The sequence below is a fragment of the Diplotaxodon limnothrissa genome, linkage group LG3, assembly GCF_057381915.1.
Source record: "Diplotaxodon limnothrissa isolate DT_005_m linkage group LG3, D_limnothrissa_male_GT1.1, whole genome shotgun sequence".
Classification (NCBI taxonomy): Eukaryota; Metazoa; Chordata; class Actinopteri; order Cichliformes; family Cichlidae; genus Diplotaxodon; species Diplotaxodon limnothrissa.
In genome coordinates, this window is record NC_140598.1 from 695,664 (window position 1) to 716,107 (window position 20,444).

Below are 20,444 nucleotides of genomic sequence, written 5' to 3' on the forward strand. Positions count from 1 at the left end.
TCTCACACTGCTTCACTGTCACAGCTCAGAGTTCAGCTTCACACTTTGTTAAAGCACATCTGTGGAATGAAGTCCGGCCGGCCACAGATCACTTCTGAGGAAAGAGGAGGACGTTCAGCCTCCTCGTAGTGTGACTGCTCCAGGTTCACAGCGACACCCAGAAAGCTCAAAGTCCTGTCACATGACCATCATTTACAACCAGCTCGGAGCAACTGTATGAGTCAAACACAATAAAACGGAAACATGAAGCTTTGGTGCTTCAGTGAGTTTATGTTAGCATGGATGCTACACACTGCACACACACACCAACATGAAGTTTGTGGTGGCAATGTGTTGATTTCAGCCTGAGCCAGAACCTTTTTATGACACGTCACAGACTCCTGTGAGTTTTTGTGGAAACACTAAACACACCTTTGACCTCCACCAACACAAACAGCTGCACTAAGAAACAAACAGCGCCTGATATATATGGATGTGATTAATCTGAGAGACCATTATTGTTTCAAAGACCAACAAAACTCAGTGAAACTGTGCGTTTGCACAAAGGCTGAAATGTACATGTGTGTTATTATTTCAGATTCTTGCACTGAGCTCTAAATCTGTCATTAAAGTGTTCACATGTAAACCAGGCTGTTTGTATCACTGCACACTTTACTCAGAAACACATGCAGACACGTTCTTCTGCAAATGAAAGAAGGAAACAGAAGTGGTGCTTTATGTTTATCTCAGCTCTACAATCAGGAATGACAGAGCAATAAAGGACAAAGGATCCCAGCAGGAAGAAGAAATGATTAACTACACATGAAATCAAACACTGTGAACTCTGAACTCTGGACTTCAGATCAGAAATAGATGAAGGTTTTATGACAGTCAGAGAAATCAAACTAAAGTAAAACAAGAAAACAACTTAAATAGCACCAACCAAACAAGACGAGAACTAAACACGATCCAGACGCACACTGAGGAGGCAGTACCAACACACAACTGTCACATTCTAGCTTAAAATTTCTGTTTCATGACCCGTCACAGTACCATGCTGGCATTCACGGTGTTCCTGAGAGCACACCATTCTTTCACAAACATTTGTAGAGGCAGTCTGCATGCATATTTTACACACCTGTGATCATGAAAGTGATGGAACACCTGACCTGATTCAATGATCCGGATGGGTGATTGAAGCTTTTGTATATGACTTTGCGGTCCATGTTCACTGAGTATTAGTGGTATCTAGTGGACATTTGAAGACACTACGAACTGATCTCAGACTATTTTGAAATAAATCAAGTATATTTAAATACAGCACAATCACAGAAACTGTGTAAGTGGACAGTAATAACAAAATTAAGGAAAACACAAAAGTGGAAGTGACACAACTGTGAAGTTTTATATATATATATGTATATGTATATATATGTATATATATATACATATACAGGTACCCTGCTGGGGTAATAGGCTGGCCAAAGGAGGAGATAGAAGCCACTGACATAAAGACAAGAAAGCTCCTTACCATGCATGGAGGATTTCACCCCAAGTCCAGCACCCTGAGGCTGTACGCTAAGCGGAAGGAAGGGGGCCGGGGACTGGTGAGTGTCAGCACCACAGTCCAGGATGAGACAATGAACATCCAAGAATACATTGGGAAGATGGCCCCAACTGACCGAGTGCTCAGTGAATACCTCAGGCAGCAGAAACCCAAGAAAGAGGAGGGAGACGAGGAACCATCATGGAAGGACAGGCCCCTGCACGGTATGTACCACCGGCAGATAGAGGAGGTGGCTGATATCCAGAAATCCTACCAGTGGCTGGACAAAGCTGGACTGAAAGACAGCACAGAGGCACTAATCATGGCAGCACAAGAACAAGCTCTGAGCACAAGATCCATAGAGGCTGGGGTCTATCACACCAGGCAAGACCCCAGGTGCAGGCTGTGTAAAGATGCCCCAGAGACAATCCAGCACATAACAGCAGGGTGCAAGATGCTAGCAGGCAAGGCATACATGGAACGCCATAACCAAGTGGCCGGCATAGTGTACAGGAACATCTGTGCCGAGTATAACCTGGAAGTCCCGAGGTCAAAATGGGAGATGCCCCCAAGGGTGGTGGAGAATGACCGAGCTAAGATCCTGTGGGACTTCCAGATACAGACGGACAAAATGGTGGTGGCTAACCAACCGGACATAGTGGTGGTAGACAAACAGAAGAAGACGGCCGTAGTGATCGATGTAGCGGTTCCGAATGACAGCAATATCAGGAAGAAGGAACACGAGAAGCTGGAGAAATACCAAGGGCTCAGAGAAGAGCTCGAGAGGATGTGGAGGGTGAAGGTAACGGTGGTCCCCGTGGTAATCGGAGCACTAGGTGCGGTGACTCCCAAGCTAGGCGAGTGGCTCCAGCAGATCCCGGGAATAACATCGGAGATCTCTGTCCAGAAGAGCGCAGTCCTGGGAACAGCTAAGATACTGCGCAGGACCCTCAAGCTCCCAGGCCTCTGGTAGAGGACCCGAGCTTGAAGGATAGACCGCCCGCAGGGGCGTGGTGGGTGGTTTTTTTTATATATATATATATATACATATACATATACTAGGGGTGCAACAATACATGTATCGATATTGAACCGTTCGATACAGTGCTTTCGGTTCAGTACGCATATGTCGAACAATACAACATTTTGAATTTATTTTATCAACTTTTCTTCTGACGATGCTGTCTGTGTTGAGCACTCAGTGGATCTGCGCTCGACTATCCGCCTAGGCTGCACTGTTGAGTGCAGATCCACTGAGCGCAGCGCAAGCTAGCAAGACAGAAGCTAAGCTCGTTGCAACATGGCAACTGCCTCAACGCTACCCGAAATTGAACCTCCCCCACCCTCATTCAGATCTGGCGTTTGGAACTATCTTGGTTTTCATGTGAAGCATGACCCTGATGGTAAGTGCGTCATGGACAAAAGTAAAACAGTATGTCGGATGTGCCACGCAATGCTCAATTTGTGGGAACTAGTAGGTTAGCCCAGTTAGCTCGTTAACGTGTTGACGCCGTCCAGCCCCACACACGGGGCGATCCGCGGTAACTCGTTAATGGAGATTTGCCGCGTTATGGCGTTAATGTCATTTTAACGAGATTAACGCTGACAGCACTAGTGGGAACACAACGAATATAACTGCACATTTACTTCGACGTCATCCTGGTGCAAAGACAAGTGGAAGCAGACAAAACAACAAGCACCATGCTACAAACTTTACCCGAGTCATTTAGACAGCCATTAGCACATGATTCTCCTTATGGGGACCTGATATGTTTAATATGCTGCTGAGAATATAGCCCAGAAGAAGCGTATAGTCTAGCTTTTATTTTGGAAAGAGCCATTTCTCTGTAATAAACTCTCTTTTCCAAAGATGAGTGATTTCCCGATCAGATAGATTCATTTATTTTTTTATTACTTTGTTGTTTCAGCAACATTAAATTTAAAAACTGTGCTTTTGAGTTAAAATATATATTTATCATTTTAATAAATGACAAATTAAAAAGCATGAACATTTTTTTGTATTGATAAAATACCGAACCGTGACACCAAAGTATCGAACCGAACCGAACCGTGAATTTTGCGTATCGTTGCACCCCTAATATTTACATATTTATACATGCTGCTTACTTAAATGTAACCAGGGCAGAGGAGATGAAGAGTGCAGCAGATCAGTGAGACAATAAAAAGAGCAGAAAGGTGAAGAAGAGTTCCTGTGACTTCAACCTCTCAGCAGCACCGTTTGACATGGGGAGTCACATGATTTTCGTGGTTTTTTCAGGGTTATTATTGTAAGTAGGGTCTTTAACTTTCATTAAATGAGGGAACTGTTTTTTGTGGTTTGGCACTATATAAATAAAACTGATTCTCATCAGCATTGTGAGCTGCTCTGCTGTAAAATGACATAAAACGTGCCTGAATGGAAGCATTTTACTGGATGGACTCGGAGTTTTGTGCTTTAAAAGCTTGAAAGCAGCAACAAGGAGCTGATGGCTTTGGTAGCAGCTGGAAGAAAAACAACATTAGAAAATATGATGGTGTGGTCTCAGCACTGCATACCAGAAAGTAATAATTCCAGCATATGTAACTGTTGTAGTTCCACGTTGTAGGGCTGCTGCTACCTTACACAGATTACATATCGCAGACATCTCTGCTGTAATTACACGGCAGCACAGCTGGAATCAAAGACGAGCTTTATACTTCTGTTTCCGGCACAGCTCACTGTTACACATCTGTTACATTGTTACCCTTTACAGGTGTGAATGCAGCGCTGTGAGATGTAAAAATATAAACTGAATGCAACATTGAAAAAGACCAAATTTACAGTTGAGTGTTGAATGAAATAACCTCTATACAAAGAATCTTTGAATGGCAGAGGTGTGTGCATGTACCACAGAGCCATGGCTCCGAGTCTGACAGCGTCTGAATGTGAGCACCGCCCTACAAACATGCTTTGAGTAAATGGTAACCCTAAGTCCTGAAAATAAAGTGACCATTCATTGGACTGATAGGGATCAGCCTCTGCTGTTACCATTCTTTTCTTCTAATAATGTCATGGAGGTTGTGAGTTAGGACCCAAGATGCAGGCACGGCTGAGATACAAGTGAGTTTTATTCATAAGGTGGTGACAGACGAACCAGCAACAAGCACGAGATGACACACACTATAAAAACACAGACAGGAACATGAGGAAATGTGCAACAGGTGCCAACACAGCTGGAACTGATTGGGCACAACGAGACAAGGAAGCAAAGCAGAATACACTGAGGTAAGACACAGACCTTCAAAGTAAAACAGGAAATACACAGAGACGCAGACTGTAGGGGGAGAGAGAACACTGAGGAGCATCAGGGAGAGCACAGACATGATGGGCTGGGGAAACATGGAATAAAGCACAAGGAGTGTAAACAGGAACCAGAACTCTACACACAGGGAGACACAGGGCGTAAAGACACGAGGGGAAAGGCAATAAACTAAACTGAACAACTTATGAACCATAGAATAACTCCTAGAATAACAAATGAACTCAACATGATAAAGAAACACGAGAAATCAGGGAACACTGGGTCTAAATGACCCAGGACCATGACAAATAATTCTCCTTTGCCTTGTTGTTTCATATCATCCTGTTGATCTTCTCATGGCTAGTTTTGAACTGCTCCGTAACAGAAATGGAAAAAGCACCTGTGAACAAGCAGTTAGAGCTTATAGAAGTCCAGTCTAATGGCACACTAAAGGTAAAGTACCACTCTATGGGGCCTACACAGTTCCCCCACTCCATCCCTACAAATGCTTAGGGATGGGAATCGAGAGTCCCAGTAATCCAATTGGACCTTATCAGTTATTGATTTCAGTTTTAGTTTCTGTGTCAAAGGAGGAAAACCCAAACTGTTGCTGTTTTACCTTAGAGTAATTAAGTAACGTACTGTGTTACTTTCAAGAAAAGTCTTCTGTGTATTAGGTGTAATAATGTTTTTAACTTACTTTTTTTGAGTAAACACTCATCACAACAAAGATGGGAAACACCTCCCACATGCACAAACATTTGGCCCACAGCATGTATTTAATATGCATGAATGTAATGTCTTTGATAAGCTGCTTTGACATGGTGGTGACTCTCAAAGTGGAGCCAATGAGAATCGATAAGGAATTTGAATCACTAAATTCTCATCAGTTCCCGTCCTTACAAACAATCCAAACAATCCATCATACTGAGTCAAAGTGATCGCAGGTCAGCTTTGTTGGAGATGAGCCTTCAAAGTGGAACATGTGGACTGTTCCTTTATTACTACCACTGAAGGCCACGCCCCTCTGGTCATGTGATCATGTGGTTGTAGGAACGCTCCTCTTCCTCAGAGGATCCACCTGTGCTTCCTCTCCTCTCTCCTCCACCTGTTACAGTGAGGGAACGTCCTCCATGATGGAGGAGCTGCTGGAAAGTGCTGAGAGTTTCCTCCAGAGTGAGACCTCTGTCACAGTTCAGAGGATCTACGGCAGCAGAGACCTTCATGGACACTAAAAGTCTCAAACACACAACAACAACATCACACTGACTCCACTCTGACATCACTGATCAATAATCAAAGAACACACAGATCAAACTGATTGATCAGCCATCAGAGGAGTCGGATCAATGGAGCTGCTTCTGTTCCTGATGTCCCCTGTTTGATCCTGGACCTGAACTCTCCCTGCAGAGGAGACACAACACAGTCAGACACACAAAACTCGCTTCCTTCCTCAGACATAATCAGTGAAAACTGGTCCAGTGAGGTCCTGCAGAGAGTTTTCAATAACACAGGAGATGTGCTAACTCCAGAGTTCGGGGAAGCCCAGATGACAGTGAGCTGGGTTGAGCCACAGTCTGAGGAGCAGAGCACAGAAGCACTATTGACCATCATCCTGCTGGTCTATGCACACTTAATCTACTTCATCACTGTGTCATTCTCCTTATTCAACAGTCTTTGTTTGGTTATAGTTCATAGTTTTGATGCATGATTCATAGAGTTATGATGTCTTTGTGTTTCCCTGGTGAGTATTAATAACAGGTAGAACCTTAGATTTCTGAAACAATTAAAATATTCAGTAGGCGTTAAAGTAAAATCCTAAAACAGGACACCTACACTGCATTACTGTTTGTACACAGACTGAGTGGATGTTTGAATTCAGGTTTTATATTTCCTCTTTACTCTCAAACCTTCTTTTTTTTTTTTTTGTCATTTTGCCATAAAAAAAAGGCAGGTAATGTTTTTATTTTTTTAAATACTCAATGTTTGGGTTTTAATTTTAAAAGCCTACAAATATTGTACTTGATAATAAAATCATGACTTACATCGATAACAAATTAAAGCTGAGTTACATTTTACACACATTAAAAGCAAATAAAATATATAAGTAATATATATTTGTTTTGAAATTCAGTTTCACATATTTATAGACATAGAACAGCTTGGAGAATAAGTGCTGCACTGAAAATTACTATTTTGTTATATTAATTATGTTTTAACAAAGCAAGCAGAACTAAAACACACACACACACACACACACACACAACCTCTGAATAACTGAAAGACAGTAAAATGATTTTCTTTTGGTCATTTCTCTAAGTCTAAATGAGCTTCAGTCTGGAGAAAATAAAAGACTGCATTCAAAATGCAATGACTGTTGCAGACTGTTTAACAGGATGGCAGGGGTCCTATAATAGTATAGACATCCAGCTCATGAGACAATAGGTCCCATGATTGCAGTGCATTATGAGTAGCTACCAAAGAATATGAGACCATTTTATAGGACCAGATGTATCCTATGGTCCAAACAGTATTCCCTCATTATGGCCCAATATTGTTTGATGCTAATATGTCCCTTCACACCGCTAGACAAATTCTAAAGTGGTTTAATAAACACTGGGATGCAGTCAAATTGCTTTTAAAGCCCCATTAATATAAGCATCATTACAATTTTATGTGAATGCTAGTGGGAAGCAGATTAATGCCATCTTTGTTGTTGAAAAACATAACAAACAAGCAGGAAAATAACAACAAGCTAAAATGATATTTTCAGTTTGATAATTTGTTTAATATTCCAGCTTGCGAGTACTCTTCTTCTTCTTCTTCTTCTTCTTTTGCAAACAAACCGATAGGGAATGGACTGTGACAGTCTACATGAGACATTTAAAATGTATGGACTTAAAGGAACTTCAGTTTTTAACTAATAGTATAAGGGAACTTTGCATGCTACCCTGTGATAATGGCTTGCAACAGGCAAAGAAAATATTATGGGGGAAAAAAGATTCTATCAAAACCACAGTACAGCTCAATGAAGCCGAATGATCTCTCTCAAGCTCGACTGGATAAAGTCAAACGCCTTGGTTGTGGACATCAATCCTGTTTATGACTGTTAGGCTGGAGGATGTTTTCCAGCTCTGCTGTTCAACACAGACCCTTACAGCAAAATCTCTCAAACCTTCGAACAGCAGCGAGTCTGCAGCTGAGACAACAACAACTCAAACTGCTGGTTATTTTCAGAGTTTTGTTTTAAAATCACTTGGAACCGTCATGTTTTCAGTGATTCTTTTATTTCCAGCATGTTTTAAAAGCATCACAGATCCTGTGCTGGCGGAATATGTTTTATATGTGCAGGTTCAGCCATACTTTACTGAAACCACTGAGCGAAGCACAAACTGTGCATCGCTTTGTCACAACTATGTGTTTATTAATTTAAGGTTTTTGAAACTGTACACAGGCTTTTATTTCTTTTAGCTGTTGCTAAATCTCTATTACACTGATGGAACTGGATGCTGACCTTGCTTTGTAGTACAGGACCCAGGAAGATATAATATCAGCAAAGTTCATCACAGTCAGGATTTATTGACCTTAGTGAAACGTAAAATCCCATACTGAGTATGTTTACTGTGGTTATCTGTGGTTTAACTTTCTCTGTTGGGCTTCTGCCTAAACTGAGTACACTTAAACTCTAATGTTTAGCACCCATAGCCTAAAAAACGAGCAGCACCAGCTGAGGCTTGTCAGCTCAGGTGAAAGGATTACAAAACCACCCCATCTACAGGAGCTCTACACCAAATGGTGGTGAACGAGAGTCATGAGCCCTCATAGGAAGCCCAGTCACACCAAAAACAGAACATCTTCTGATGGGCAAGACAGAAAACGAGCCGGAGCTTCTAACCTCATATCATCATACTGAAAAATACCAGCACTAAAGCCCCTCCCTCACTACTCAAATACTGACTCATGAACATCTGTCGTTATTGCTCTGTTAATGCTAATTTTTCTATGGTTGCATTTCTTTCTTTAATTATTCTGAAATCGTAACAGCCATTTAACGGTGCATTAACTTACATATCAGAGTAAAGACACAAACAAACCTGTGACTGTGAGCAGCACTGTTTTCTTCCTCCAGATGTCCCCACTGATGACCACACAGCTGTATTCTCCACTGTCTCTCTCTGTGGGCTGTTTCAGGGTCAGACTGAGGTCTCCAGTTTTCAGCAGGTCTTCATTCACTCTTGTTCGGTCTCTGTAAACCTGGTGCTGTTTGTGAGGCTGGTCAGATCCACTCTGACACATGTGCACCATCATGTATTCTGGTTTATATCGTTCCCACTTCACTGTGGCCTTTTCAGGAAGCTCAGCTGTTGTTTGGAAAGGCAGCTTTGCAAACTCCACCCCCTCCTCTACGTCTACATGACAGTCTGAGTGGACAAAAAAGACAACACACACAACATGACCTCTATAGAAGGCAACAGATGGTTTTCACAGTTTCACAGTTGTAGAGAAATCTTTAGAACAGAAGCAGATCTCAGAATAAAAAATAAAAGAGGCAGAAATCTTTTTAATTCAGTTCAAATCCAGTCTTTAAAAAAAAACACCCTTGTGTCCTGAATGCTAACTGACAGCCGATTTAATGGGAGAGAGACTTTACAACTAATATGTTCAGATTAGTTGAACATATTAGTTCTTTACGAGGCCACAAAGTGAAGCAGACAGGCAGTGGAAGTTCATATTCATTTACAACTAAACGTTGTCTTCCACTTTTAGAAACTCTGGGAATCACATGTTAGCCTGCTGTTATGGTCCCTGCACTGGGCAATGTGTTTTGTTTTGGGGGTTTTTATGTGTTGTCTCTCGCTCCTCTGCCTGGGCGGTGCTCATCAGGGGCTCGCGCCTCTGGCCCACACACCTCTTCTCAATCACTGGTTTTCAGGATCCTGAGCTCTATTTAAGAGAGCGGTTCTGTGCTACTCATCGCTGGACCGTTGACTAGTCTGCATCTACCCCGGACCGGTCCCCATAAACCTGAGTGTGGTAATACGATACTGTAAGGTTTCGAAGATATAATGGAGCCTGATCATTCATGAACACACCTGCCTCCATTTCCCAACACTGACTGAAAGGTTACACGCAGAAACAGGTAATGCTATCAAAAGTAATTATTGTATCCAAAACCACGTTTCTGAGAGTGTGAGGTCCAAATGTAATAACTTCAGTTTCTCTGAATTTGTAAACAGGAAGAGGTCATCCAGGCCTTCATGACCTTTATGCAGTGTTTTATAATATTTCTTAGGGGTGGGATGCGTGACATAAACAGTCTTGATTCCACCACACACTTTAATGTGTGAAGAAGACTGCTCACACACATGGACATATTGGAATCTGTCAGAAGTCTATAATTTAAACTATATCCTGTCATGGTCCAGGTGAGTGGCATGCTTGTTTGCTGTGCTCTAGGGCTCCTCCTCTGGGTGGAGACCTTCATTCCACCTGGGAGCTGCACCTGAGGCTGATTATGTCGGCAATATTTAAGACCAGCGCTCACAACCACTCGTCGCCTGAACGTCTGCTAATCACCATTAGTGCTAATCCGTTCATGTCTGTTGCCGATTGTTAGTATTTGTGCTAATCTTTTGCTCTGTCTTCAGCTAAATCCACAGACCACGCCTGCAAACTGTCACCGCTTACACAGTCTGGTTGCTGGTCACTTTTGCCAACCATTTTGTGTCAGTCATAGCAGTCCCAGCTCACAGTGTGTGCATCTGCCCTAACCTTTGTATATACTCCCCCAGCCCAAGTGTTTTTAATCACAGTTTTCACTCAGTCACTATTTCACTCCACCTGTATATAGCCACTAAACTCCATATTAGTGTGTATTCACGTTTTTTTTCACTTGTTGTAATAAATTCTTGCCACGTTCATCTGGTGTCGGTGTTTAATCTGTTTGAGTCCAATCCGCCCTGCACAGCCCGCGCCGTGACAATTTCCTTTAATACAAATGTTGCATTCTAGCATCTGTAATCTAATGCTGTGGTCGGCAGCATCAGTTGCTACGATAAGGACCAGCACAGAGATGACTCCACTTTCAGAAACCATAATAAGATCATTTTTATCTTTCACCAGTGCTGCTTTGGTGCTGTGATGAACTTTAAATACAGACTGAAACTCTTAAAACAAACCACCTTCTACAAATGATCACACGCTGATTTATAATCACTTTTTAAGGAGTTTAGGAAAAAAACTGAAAGCTCAAATTTGATCTATGATCATTCTGTCTCAGCTACACCTGTCGCTCAAACAAACACAAATCTTTACCTGAACATCAGAGGAAAAAAATCCACAGGAGAGAAACACTGCTAATAGAAATTATAGTGATGTGAAAAACTGTTTGACCCCTACTGATGTCCCACTGTCACCCTGTGTTCACACTTAAAAGTTTCACTTCATCAAACATATTTTAACCCTCTCCAGGCCGGCGTTGCAGATTTGCAACAAGTAAAGGCTCACACCCCGATTACCCACATGCATATTTTATGAGTTGTTTTACTCAGAAGTACCACTGCAGGTATTCTTTTGTGCATCAGCAACAAAAACTTAATTTGAGCCTGAGAGGGTTAATATATTTGATATACTTAATACCACTTTTAAATCGCATCTTAAAACTCATGTATTCAAAATTGCATACCCTTCATTATGATTTTCTTGTACTAATGTAAAGTGACCTTGAGGGTCTTTAATAAAATAAAATGTATTATATTATGTGATAGTGAAGCCCGAGATATCCAAACTTGACTTAACTAACATGAAAATAAACATAATTAAGTGTTTTTCATAACTTTTGATGAGTCATTAAAGCACAGCGGAGGAATTTTGCTTCACTACCTGCAGAATTACTGTACGCGTACTGTAATCGGATTACAGTAACGCGCTACTCTCTGAGACTGGAGTCAACTAGGGCACTCCAGTACCTCCATTTTGGTCTTTCTGAGTTGTTCAGAGGTGAACTTCCTGCTGTGTTCTGGATGTCTGACTGCTGCTGAGTTCTCTTAGTTAAACGCTGTTAGACTGATGCAGATGTAAGAGGACTCAAACCTTACAAAACGTCCAGCTTTGGTCTCATCAGCGTATTCCTCTACCGAGTTTGATGTTTCACAGAAAATGTGATGCAAACCTTTTTCTTTTTGCTCAGCAGTGGTTTTTATCTTGAAATGCTGCCATGCAGGCCATTTTTGCTCAATCTCTTTCTTATAGTGGGGTCATGAACTCTGACCTCACCTTTGGGAAGTGAGGCCTGCAGTTCTTTGGAGTTAATGAGCTGTTGAGCTTTTGGGGTCACTTTGGCCGGCTCACAGGAAGGTTCACCATGTTCCACAGTTTCTCCTTTTGTGGATAATATCTGTGGTTTGTGGTAAATAGTGACCTGATGTGTTGCTTTTCAGGTCTGTTTTCAGATGATTTCTATTTAGTGAATTTCTTGATTCTGGCAATAATGTGGCCACACCTGAGTGTGGATAGTGAAAGTGAACTCAGCTTTCCAAACATGTGTTTTCATACAGGTGGGTTTGGATCATCTTTTGCCCAAAATAAATGAAATCATCATTTAAAAACTGTGTTTTGTATTTAGTCAACTTATCCTTATCTAATATTATAAACTGATTATCTGAGTGGGGCGAACGTCCAATATGGAAAAATAATCAAGAAGAGGAACAAGTTTTTTCACAGCACAATAACCAAACTTTAACGTTTCTGCTTTCATGAGTTTGTCTCAACAAAAAAGTGTTAAAGATTTTTTGTAAGATATTTTTTAGCATACATTTTTGAGGTTTTAAAATGCTACCATCAGTCAGCTCCCTTTGGCCCCAAACTCAATCAGAGACATTTCAGTGGGAAACCGCTTTCACCCTCAGGCAGCTTTAAATGAATATAGTAGAAATCATTTAACAGCAGGCCTCACAGTAAGAAGGTCCTGAGTTTGATTCCACTCCCATGTCCGCGTGGGTTCTCTCCGGGTTCCTCCATGCAGTTAGTGCCGTTAGATAATTGGTAATTCTAAACTGCTCAAAGGTGTGAGTGTGAGTGCGAATGAACGTCTGTCTGTCTCTATGTGTTAGGTGACCTGTCCGCTCTGTGGTAGCTGGATGGTCTCCAACCCCCCATAACCCTGACAAGGATAAGAGAATGAACGGGTGGATACTAATACAAAATACACTACTGACTGGAAGCAGAAAATTAGATGATGCAAACCTCTGACCTGTATCTACAGCACTGACCTCTGACTTTCAGCTGCACTTCCTTCTTCATCAGGATGTTTCCCTCCCTGTAGACGGTGCAGGTATAGACTTGTGTGTCTCCATCTGTGGGGTGTTTCAGGGTAAGACTGAGGTCTCCAGTTTTCAGCAGGTCTTCATTCATCTCCGTTCGGCCTCTGTAAGCCTGGTCCTGTTCTTCAGGCTGGTCAGAGCCGTTCTCATACACGTGGACCTTTCCGTATTTACCCTTCCACTCCACTTTAGCGTCTTCAGGCAGGTTTCCTGTGGTTTTAAAAGGCAGCTTGACAGGCTCCACCCCTGAATCCACCTCCAGTTTTTGGACTGAGAAGACAGAAAAGCACAAACTTATAACTTAAACATGACAACAGTTTAAGCTGTTTTGGAGAGGTTTCATGTTTGGAAAATGCTATTGTCTGCTGCTGGGAATGAAGGAGACAACGAGTCTCTTGATTGCACTATTAGTTGTGTTAAATTATTGTTTCTTTCTTTAATTAATCTGCAGATGAACTCGTAACAACCATTTAACGGTGCATTAACTTACATATCAGAGTAAAGACACAAACAAACCTGTGACTGTGAGCAGCACTGTTTTCTTCCTCCAGATGTCCCCACTGATGACCACACAGCTGTATTCTCCACTGTCTCTCTCTGTGGGCTGTTTCAGGGTCAGACTGAGGTCTCCAGTTTTCAGCAGGTCTTCATTCACTCTTGTTCGGTCTCTGTAAACCTGGTGCTGTTTGTGAGGCTGGTCAGATCCACTCTGACACATGTGCACCATCATGTATTCTGGTTTATATCGTTCCCACTTCACTGTGGCCTTTTCAGGAAGCTCAGCTGTGGTTTGGAAAGGCAGCTTTGCAGACTCCACCCCCTCCTCTACGTCTACATGACAGTCTGAGGGGATGAGAAATATACAGCATGACCTCTTGTGACCTTGTGCTGCTTAGTTTCGACAGTTTAACAGATGCAGAAAAAGCTAAAGAAAAATGTTGCAGTCATTGCAGGAGCTCCTATAAAATTGACCTCATGTGGGTCTCTCCTGCCTTTGATACCACCCTGTTTTGTTCAGCTGACTTTAATCAGCAATTAGAGCTACTTAAGACTAAAGAAAGGTGAGCTCTAGTGCCAAAGAGGATCTGAGGATTCAGGAATGACGGACGATTAACAGCCAGGAGGTGGCAGTAATGCAACAGTTTTGGATGCAAGCTGCCGTTAAACTGAAGAAGAAGAAGAAGAAGAAGAAGCTCTAGTGCCAGGCATCCTTGTTGGTTTTGTAGCTGGTGTGAGTGTGCAGTGGCACTTTTAGGGAAACAAAACAAGTGTGGCCTTTCTGTGATCTCAGAAAATGGAAGCTTGGAATTGGCAATATTTCATTTTTGAATATTTCACTTGTAGGTGTCTAGAATAATGTTACCTTGGAAAATACAACTTCCCAGTTAAGTTAGGTGAGTGTCTGTCTGAGTTTAAGTTCTTACTTCAAGCACTGTTTGCATAGATAAGATAAGATAAACCTTTATCAGTCCCAGTATGGTCACGGCACAAAGCGGACAATACAAAGTTAAGGGCAGCAAAAATTACGAAAAACAGTAGAATAGAATAAAATAAAATAAAATGCTGTACAAAAGAGAATAAAATAGTTTAGCCTTATTTTCAGAGTAATCTGGGGTGGGGATAAGTTCTCTGTTGGGGACAGGAAATTGAGGGCTCTTGTCACTGAAGAACTTTTTGCCAAATGTGAAGGTTGGCAGGCAACTGTGAAGGGGGCTCAAGTCACTTTGCTCTTCTTTAAATAATCATTTATTTTCCTCCCACACAGCATATACAGTGCAATACAAATACACGTATTCTTCTTTTTTATTACTAAGTTATTATACTGTGTTGTGTTGCGTTGTGATGTGTCGTATCGTGTTGTGTTGTGCGACTGTGCAATGACAATAAAGAGTTATCTTCTTATCTTCATATTAATTTAGGGCCACTTTAAAATTCCATAATCAGTCAGTTCACTTTGGCTCCTTCACTGGGAACCAGTTTTGCCTTCAGTTAGCTTTTTATTTCTACTCATCACAACTACTTAGAAAGCAAAATTCAAACCTCAGACCTGTAACTACACCACTGACCTCTGACTTTCAGCTCCACTTCTTTCTTCATCAGGATGTTTCCCTCCCTGCTGTAGACGGTGCAGGTGTAGGTGGAGTTGTCTCTCTCTGTGGGGTATTTCAGGGTCAGACTGAGGTCTCCAGGTTTCAGCAGGTCTTTTTTCATCTTCGTTCGGCCTCTGTAATCCTGTTCCTGTTCTTCAGGCCGGTCAGAGCCGTTCTCATACACGTGGACCTTTCCATATTTGTCCTTCCACACCACCTTAATGTCTTTAGACACTTGAACTAAGGTTTTGCAGGGCAGCTGGACAGACTCCCTGCCTGAATCCACCTCCACCTTGTGAACTGAGAGAAACAAAGCACAACACGATGACATGAGCAGCAGCATTGAGAATGTTTTATTTGACTGGATAACTTTTCCAGTAAAATCCATTCTGACTGGACACATTTGATGACGATGAGCAGAAGCAGGCAGAGAGAAGAAAACGCTCTTATTTTTATTTGTGTGTAATTGACACCTGATGGGATGGGACTACACTGTTAAAGCTAATAATATAAAAATGACAACAGTCACCTGTTCAAACTGGTTACATCTGTTAGATTCTTTGACATTTAACTAATCAGATCATTTTAAATAAACACTGACCTTTGACCTGTATCTACAGAACTGACCTCTGACAGTGAGCAGCACTTCCTTCTTCATCAGGATGTTTCCCTGCTGATTGTAGAGGGTACAAGTGTAGGTGTCTGTGTCTCCATCTGTGGGGTGTTTCAGGGTCAGACTGAGGTCTCCAGTTCTCAGCAGGTCTTCATTCATCTTCGTTCGGTCTCTGTAATCCTGGTGCTGTTCTTCAGGCTGGTCAGAGCCGTTCTCATACACGTGGACCTTCCTGTTTTTCATGTCCTTCCACTCCACTTTAGCATCTTTAGGCAGGAAAACTGTGGTTTTGCAGATCAGCTGGACAGACTCCACCCCTGAATCCACCTCCACCTTATCACCTGAGATGACAACAAAGTATCTTTTACTAGAGCAATGTTATTCTCTTTATTATGTATTTTGTATTCCTTTTCTTTGTACAGTTGTACAAAAAGAGAGAGAGAATTTATTTCCATCGTTGAATCACAACAAGCAGCCTGTTTCTTTGACGATAAGGTGCTGGGAACAATAGCTAAAATTATGTTGTCTCTAAACAAACTTTAGTGAGGACAGCATGAGCACTAAAATGATTTTTGTTGACTGGATAAGTTAAAATATTTCCAGTAAAATCTGTTCTGACTGGTTCCAGTCTCAGAAATGACCGACTATAGATGGGACATGAAAAAGTCTGTGTATTGAAGGAACGGAGGAGCTTTGAGCCAACTGATACTTGGCACACTATTACAATGAATCTGACCTTTGACCTGTATCTACAGAACTGACCTCTGACAGTGAGCAGCACTTCCTTCTTCATCAGAATCTTTTGCCTCCGGCTGTAGACGGTGCAGGTGTAGGTGTCACTGTCTTTGGGGGTTTTCAGGGTCAGACTGAGGTCTCCAGTTTTCAGCCATTTCCTCTTCATCTCCGTTCGGCCTCTGTAAACCTGGTGCTGTTCTCCAGGCTGGTCAGAGCCGTTCTTATACACGTGGACCTTCCTGTCTTTCATGTCCTTCCACTCCACTTTAGCGTCTTTAGACAGGCAAACTGTGGTTTTGCAGGGCAGCTGGACAGACTCCACCTCTGAATCCACCTCCACCTTGTAACCTTTGAGGACAACAAAGGACAACATGATGACGTCAGCAGCAGCTGTGAACAAGTTTGTGTGAGCCGCAGTCAAGGAGCCACCAGAGGACACCTGCTAACCATCGGCATTATGGGTAGTGTAGTAGGAGACACTCACCTGACATGAAATACTGTCGGAAATAATATATGAGACCTCCAGAAACCACAAGAAGAACCAGGAGAAACAGGAGCACAAGAACAGCTTTCGCCCAGGATGGAAATGGTTCTGTACAGAAACATAAAAATATGACCTCTGACCTGTATCTACATCTCTGACCTTTGACCTGTGGCATCATCACTGACCTTTGACCTTCAGCACTACTTTCTGTCTCAGGATGTCTTTGTCCCTGTAGATGGTGCAGATGTATCCTCCACCGTCTCTCTCTGTGGGGTATTTCAGGGTCAGACTGAGGTCTCCAGTTCTCAGCAGGTCTTTGTTCATCTTTGTGCGACCACAGTAAAGGTCGTCCTGGTTCTTAAGGTGGTCACTTCTGTTTGGATACACATGGCTCATCATGAGTTCTCGGTCAGAGCGAGTCCACTCCACTGTGGTGTCCTCAGGCAGGTCAGGTGTTGTTTTGCAGGGCAGGATGACGGAGTCTGAGCCTTCCTCCACTTTAACCACCACTTGCTGGTCTGTGAGGACAATAAACCACAACATCAGCTGCAGAAGCAGACAATGGGAGTCGTAGCACTGATCTAATCTGGGTATGTTTTGCCAATTGTGATTGTATACAAGAACCATACTTTTCAACAATAAAAGTTAAATAATAACTGCTTCCTGTTTCAAAGCTACATTTACTTTATTGCTCTTTTTCAGTGAACGTTAAAGATTTGAAGTACTGATGTCAAAGAGCCTGAAATTACAACAACCTTGACCTGAGGTCACTCTGCAACAATGCTATCTAAGCAAGCACTTGGTGACAGTGAGAAGGAAAAGTTCCTTTTAACAGGAAAAAAGCTTAAATATTTATATTTTATGTGACCACCCATAAAACTTCAATTCTGTTCCTTTGCTTTACTTTTTCCTACTGAAAACGTCATCAGTGCAGGCTCTGCACACGAACAAACAAATACAAATCATCTTTTTATGGGAATTTGAATCCAATATTCCTGAGAGTTTCCTTCTCTTTTTGGTGAACAGGGCCTCAAATGAAAACCACATTTTCTGAACTCAATGATCCGAACTCAAAATGGACCAATCTTTAGAACTAACGTTTGTCCAGAAAAGGTAAAAAATTATAATTCACAACAGTAAAGAGATATCATTAATGTGTCAAGCCCCAGCATGTTACAGTGCTTTAACTCGACATGACCGTGACTGTTAGACTGTTACGACTATCAGGACACTTTGGATGAACATTGATTTGTTTGATTTCTGCTGTTTCAGCTTCTTACAGGCAGAGTTACACTGTACTGCTGACCTTTGACCTGCAGCTGTACATCTCCCACTCTAACTTTATTTCTTTCATTGCTGAGTGTGCAGGTGTATTTTCCGCTGTCAGTCAGCTGGAGGTTTTTCAGAGTGAGGCTGAAGTCTCCAGAGTCCAGAGCATCAGGCCTCATCGATGTGCGCTCGCTGTAACGCTGGTTTTGTCCTCTGAGATCATCGGTTTCTTCTTGTCTCACGTGGACAGATTGGGGATTGAGATCGTTGCGAGTCCATGTTACTGTGGGGTCCACAGGTGGTAAACCTGAGTACTGACAGGGCAGCAGGACAGATCTTTCCCCCTCATTCACCTCCACCAACACAGCCAGGGCATGCTGGGAAACTGAGGACATATAAACAGACAAACAAATTATCTGTGACCTGTGGATTACAGCAAGAAATCACAGCTTAATCTGAACATGTTTAATGTTGATGTATTCTGCTGTTGGTGTAGTTGCACATGCTCATAGTTATAAGGGAAATGTTAATGAATGTTGTGATGCATTCACGGGAAAATTTCTGCTCAGTTCAAAGAGGACGGGAAGCACAAACCTGCACGATCTCTCCTGCTGCACTTCAACACATTAAAGAGAGAGAGATGAAAGAAAAGCTGATGATGAGAGCAGAGAGAGGAAGGTGTACTTACCGTGCAGGAGGATCACAAACACCACAAACATCTTCATGTTCCTGTCAAACTCAGAGACTCTTTAAAAGCCCTTCAGGACATCAGCTCACAGCAGCTTCACTTTCCTCTGCTGATCATCTACTGACACTCTCACACTGCTTCACTGTCACAGCTCAGAGTTCAGCTTCACACTTTGTTAAAGCACATCTGTGGAATGAAGTCCGGCCGGCCACAGATCACTTCTGAGGAAAGAGGAGGACGTCGGCTTTCCTCCTAGTTTCACGCCCGAGCGCTCCGGGTGGAGGCGGCTGCTGCAGCCTCACCCTGACACGCACAAAGCTCCGCCTTCAGTCCTGACGCTGAAACATCCACTGTAGCTACAATGATGCAGATGTGACCCTCAGCAGCTGGATTTCCTCTCCATAGATGTGTTTCCATGCAGATCATGGACATAAAGCAGCTCCAGGATGAAGAGTGTGAAAGAACTTCTTCCACTACAGTATTCATTACAGCACTGTGGCACTCCACAAACCCTCACACTGTCTCAATCCCTGTTTCCAGTTTACTGAGAGAAGGCCTGAAGCTCAGCCAATCACAGGACAGGAAGTGATGAGCTGACACAGTGATTTGAAGCTGCCAGGGTGAGGCTGCTTCATGCAGGTGTGAAACTATGAGGAAGCTGAACGCCTCCTCTTTCCTCAGCAGTGATCTGTGGCAGTCTGCCATCATGTTTGGCTGCTCACACTGAATGTGACTCACTGTTGGGGTGTAGCTCAGGTGGTGGAGCAGGTCCTCTGCTATTCGGAAGGCTGGTGGTTCACACTGCAGGGGGTGGTTCACCCCCTGCAGTGTGCATCCCAAATATCTTTCAGCAACTCCAAGTTGCTCCGTGATGCATCACAGTGTGGATGTTAGAGGGTGGGGAAAAAGTGCTTGGATTAATGAGTGAAGTTGTTTAAAGTGCTTTGGGTATAATCACTGATTAGAACACGAACATGAACACAGAGCTGCAGAGAGACAGGATGAGGTGAAAGCTGCGACCCTGGTGTGGTCAGAGGGGTCACGGGTGTTTAGATGTCATCCAAGGAAAGATTTAATATTTCAATAATATAAATTACACAAGTTTGCAAAATCCACACAGACAAAAGAGACGGTTTCAATAATATAAATACTTTATCTAAAAGATATGCAGTGCAATAAAACAAACACAACACACAAAAAGACTGCAGCACCATGTTGGCCACAAATCAGCATTAAATCAGAGAAAGTAAAGAGGCTGGATGGAGCAGTAACTCAGCAGGAACACAAAACACTTCAGCTTCACACTCGGAGCTGCACAGTAAAGGAAACCTTTCAGAGTGATGTGGAGTAAAGGAAACATGGAGGGAGGAAACCACCAGCAGGGAGGCCACACCGCTGCTGGCTCGTCCTTCAGTAACCAAACACAGAAACGAAAAAG

General features: G+C 42.6%; 1 protein-coding gene across 3 annotated transcripts; it reads right to left on the reverse strand.

Annotated features, from left to right (window-relative positions):
- Nucleotides 1-5,868: 5,868 nt before the first annotated feature.
- LOC146634216 (uncharacterized) lies at nt 5,869-19,133 on the reverse strand. Of its 3 annotated transcripts, XM_085375540.1 has the most exons (11): nt 19,007-19,133; nt 18,356-18,703; nt 17,235-17,567; nt 17,050-17,157; nt 16,593-16,913; nt 15,845-16,171; nt 15,194-15,517; nt 13,644-13,970; nt 13,077-13,397; nt 8,901-9,227; nt 5,869-6,210 (listed from the first exon to the last, which is right to left on the reverse strand). In XM_085375540.1, the coding sequence occupies exons 1-11, from the start codon at nt 19,041-19,043 to the stop codon at nt 6,119-6,121; spliced, it is 2,865 nt and encodes a 954-aa protein (XP_085231666.1). In that variant the 5' UTR covers nt 19,044-19,133; the 3' UTR covers nt 5,869-6,118. The 3 variants fall into 3 exon arrangements, with proteins under 3 accessions (XP_085231666.1, XP_085231679.1, XP_085231673.1); XM_085375553.1 differs by lacking the exon at nt 8,901-9,227 and having other exon boundaries at nt 13,968-13,970; XM_085375547.1 differs by lacking the exons at nt 13,644-13,970; nt 15,194-15,517.
- Between the last annotated feature and the right edge of the window lie 1,311 nt (nt 19,134-20,444).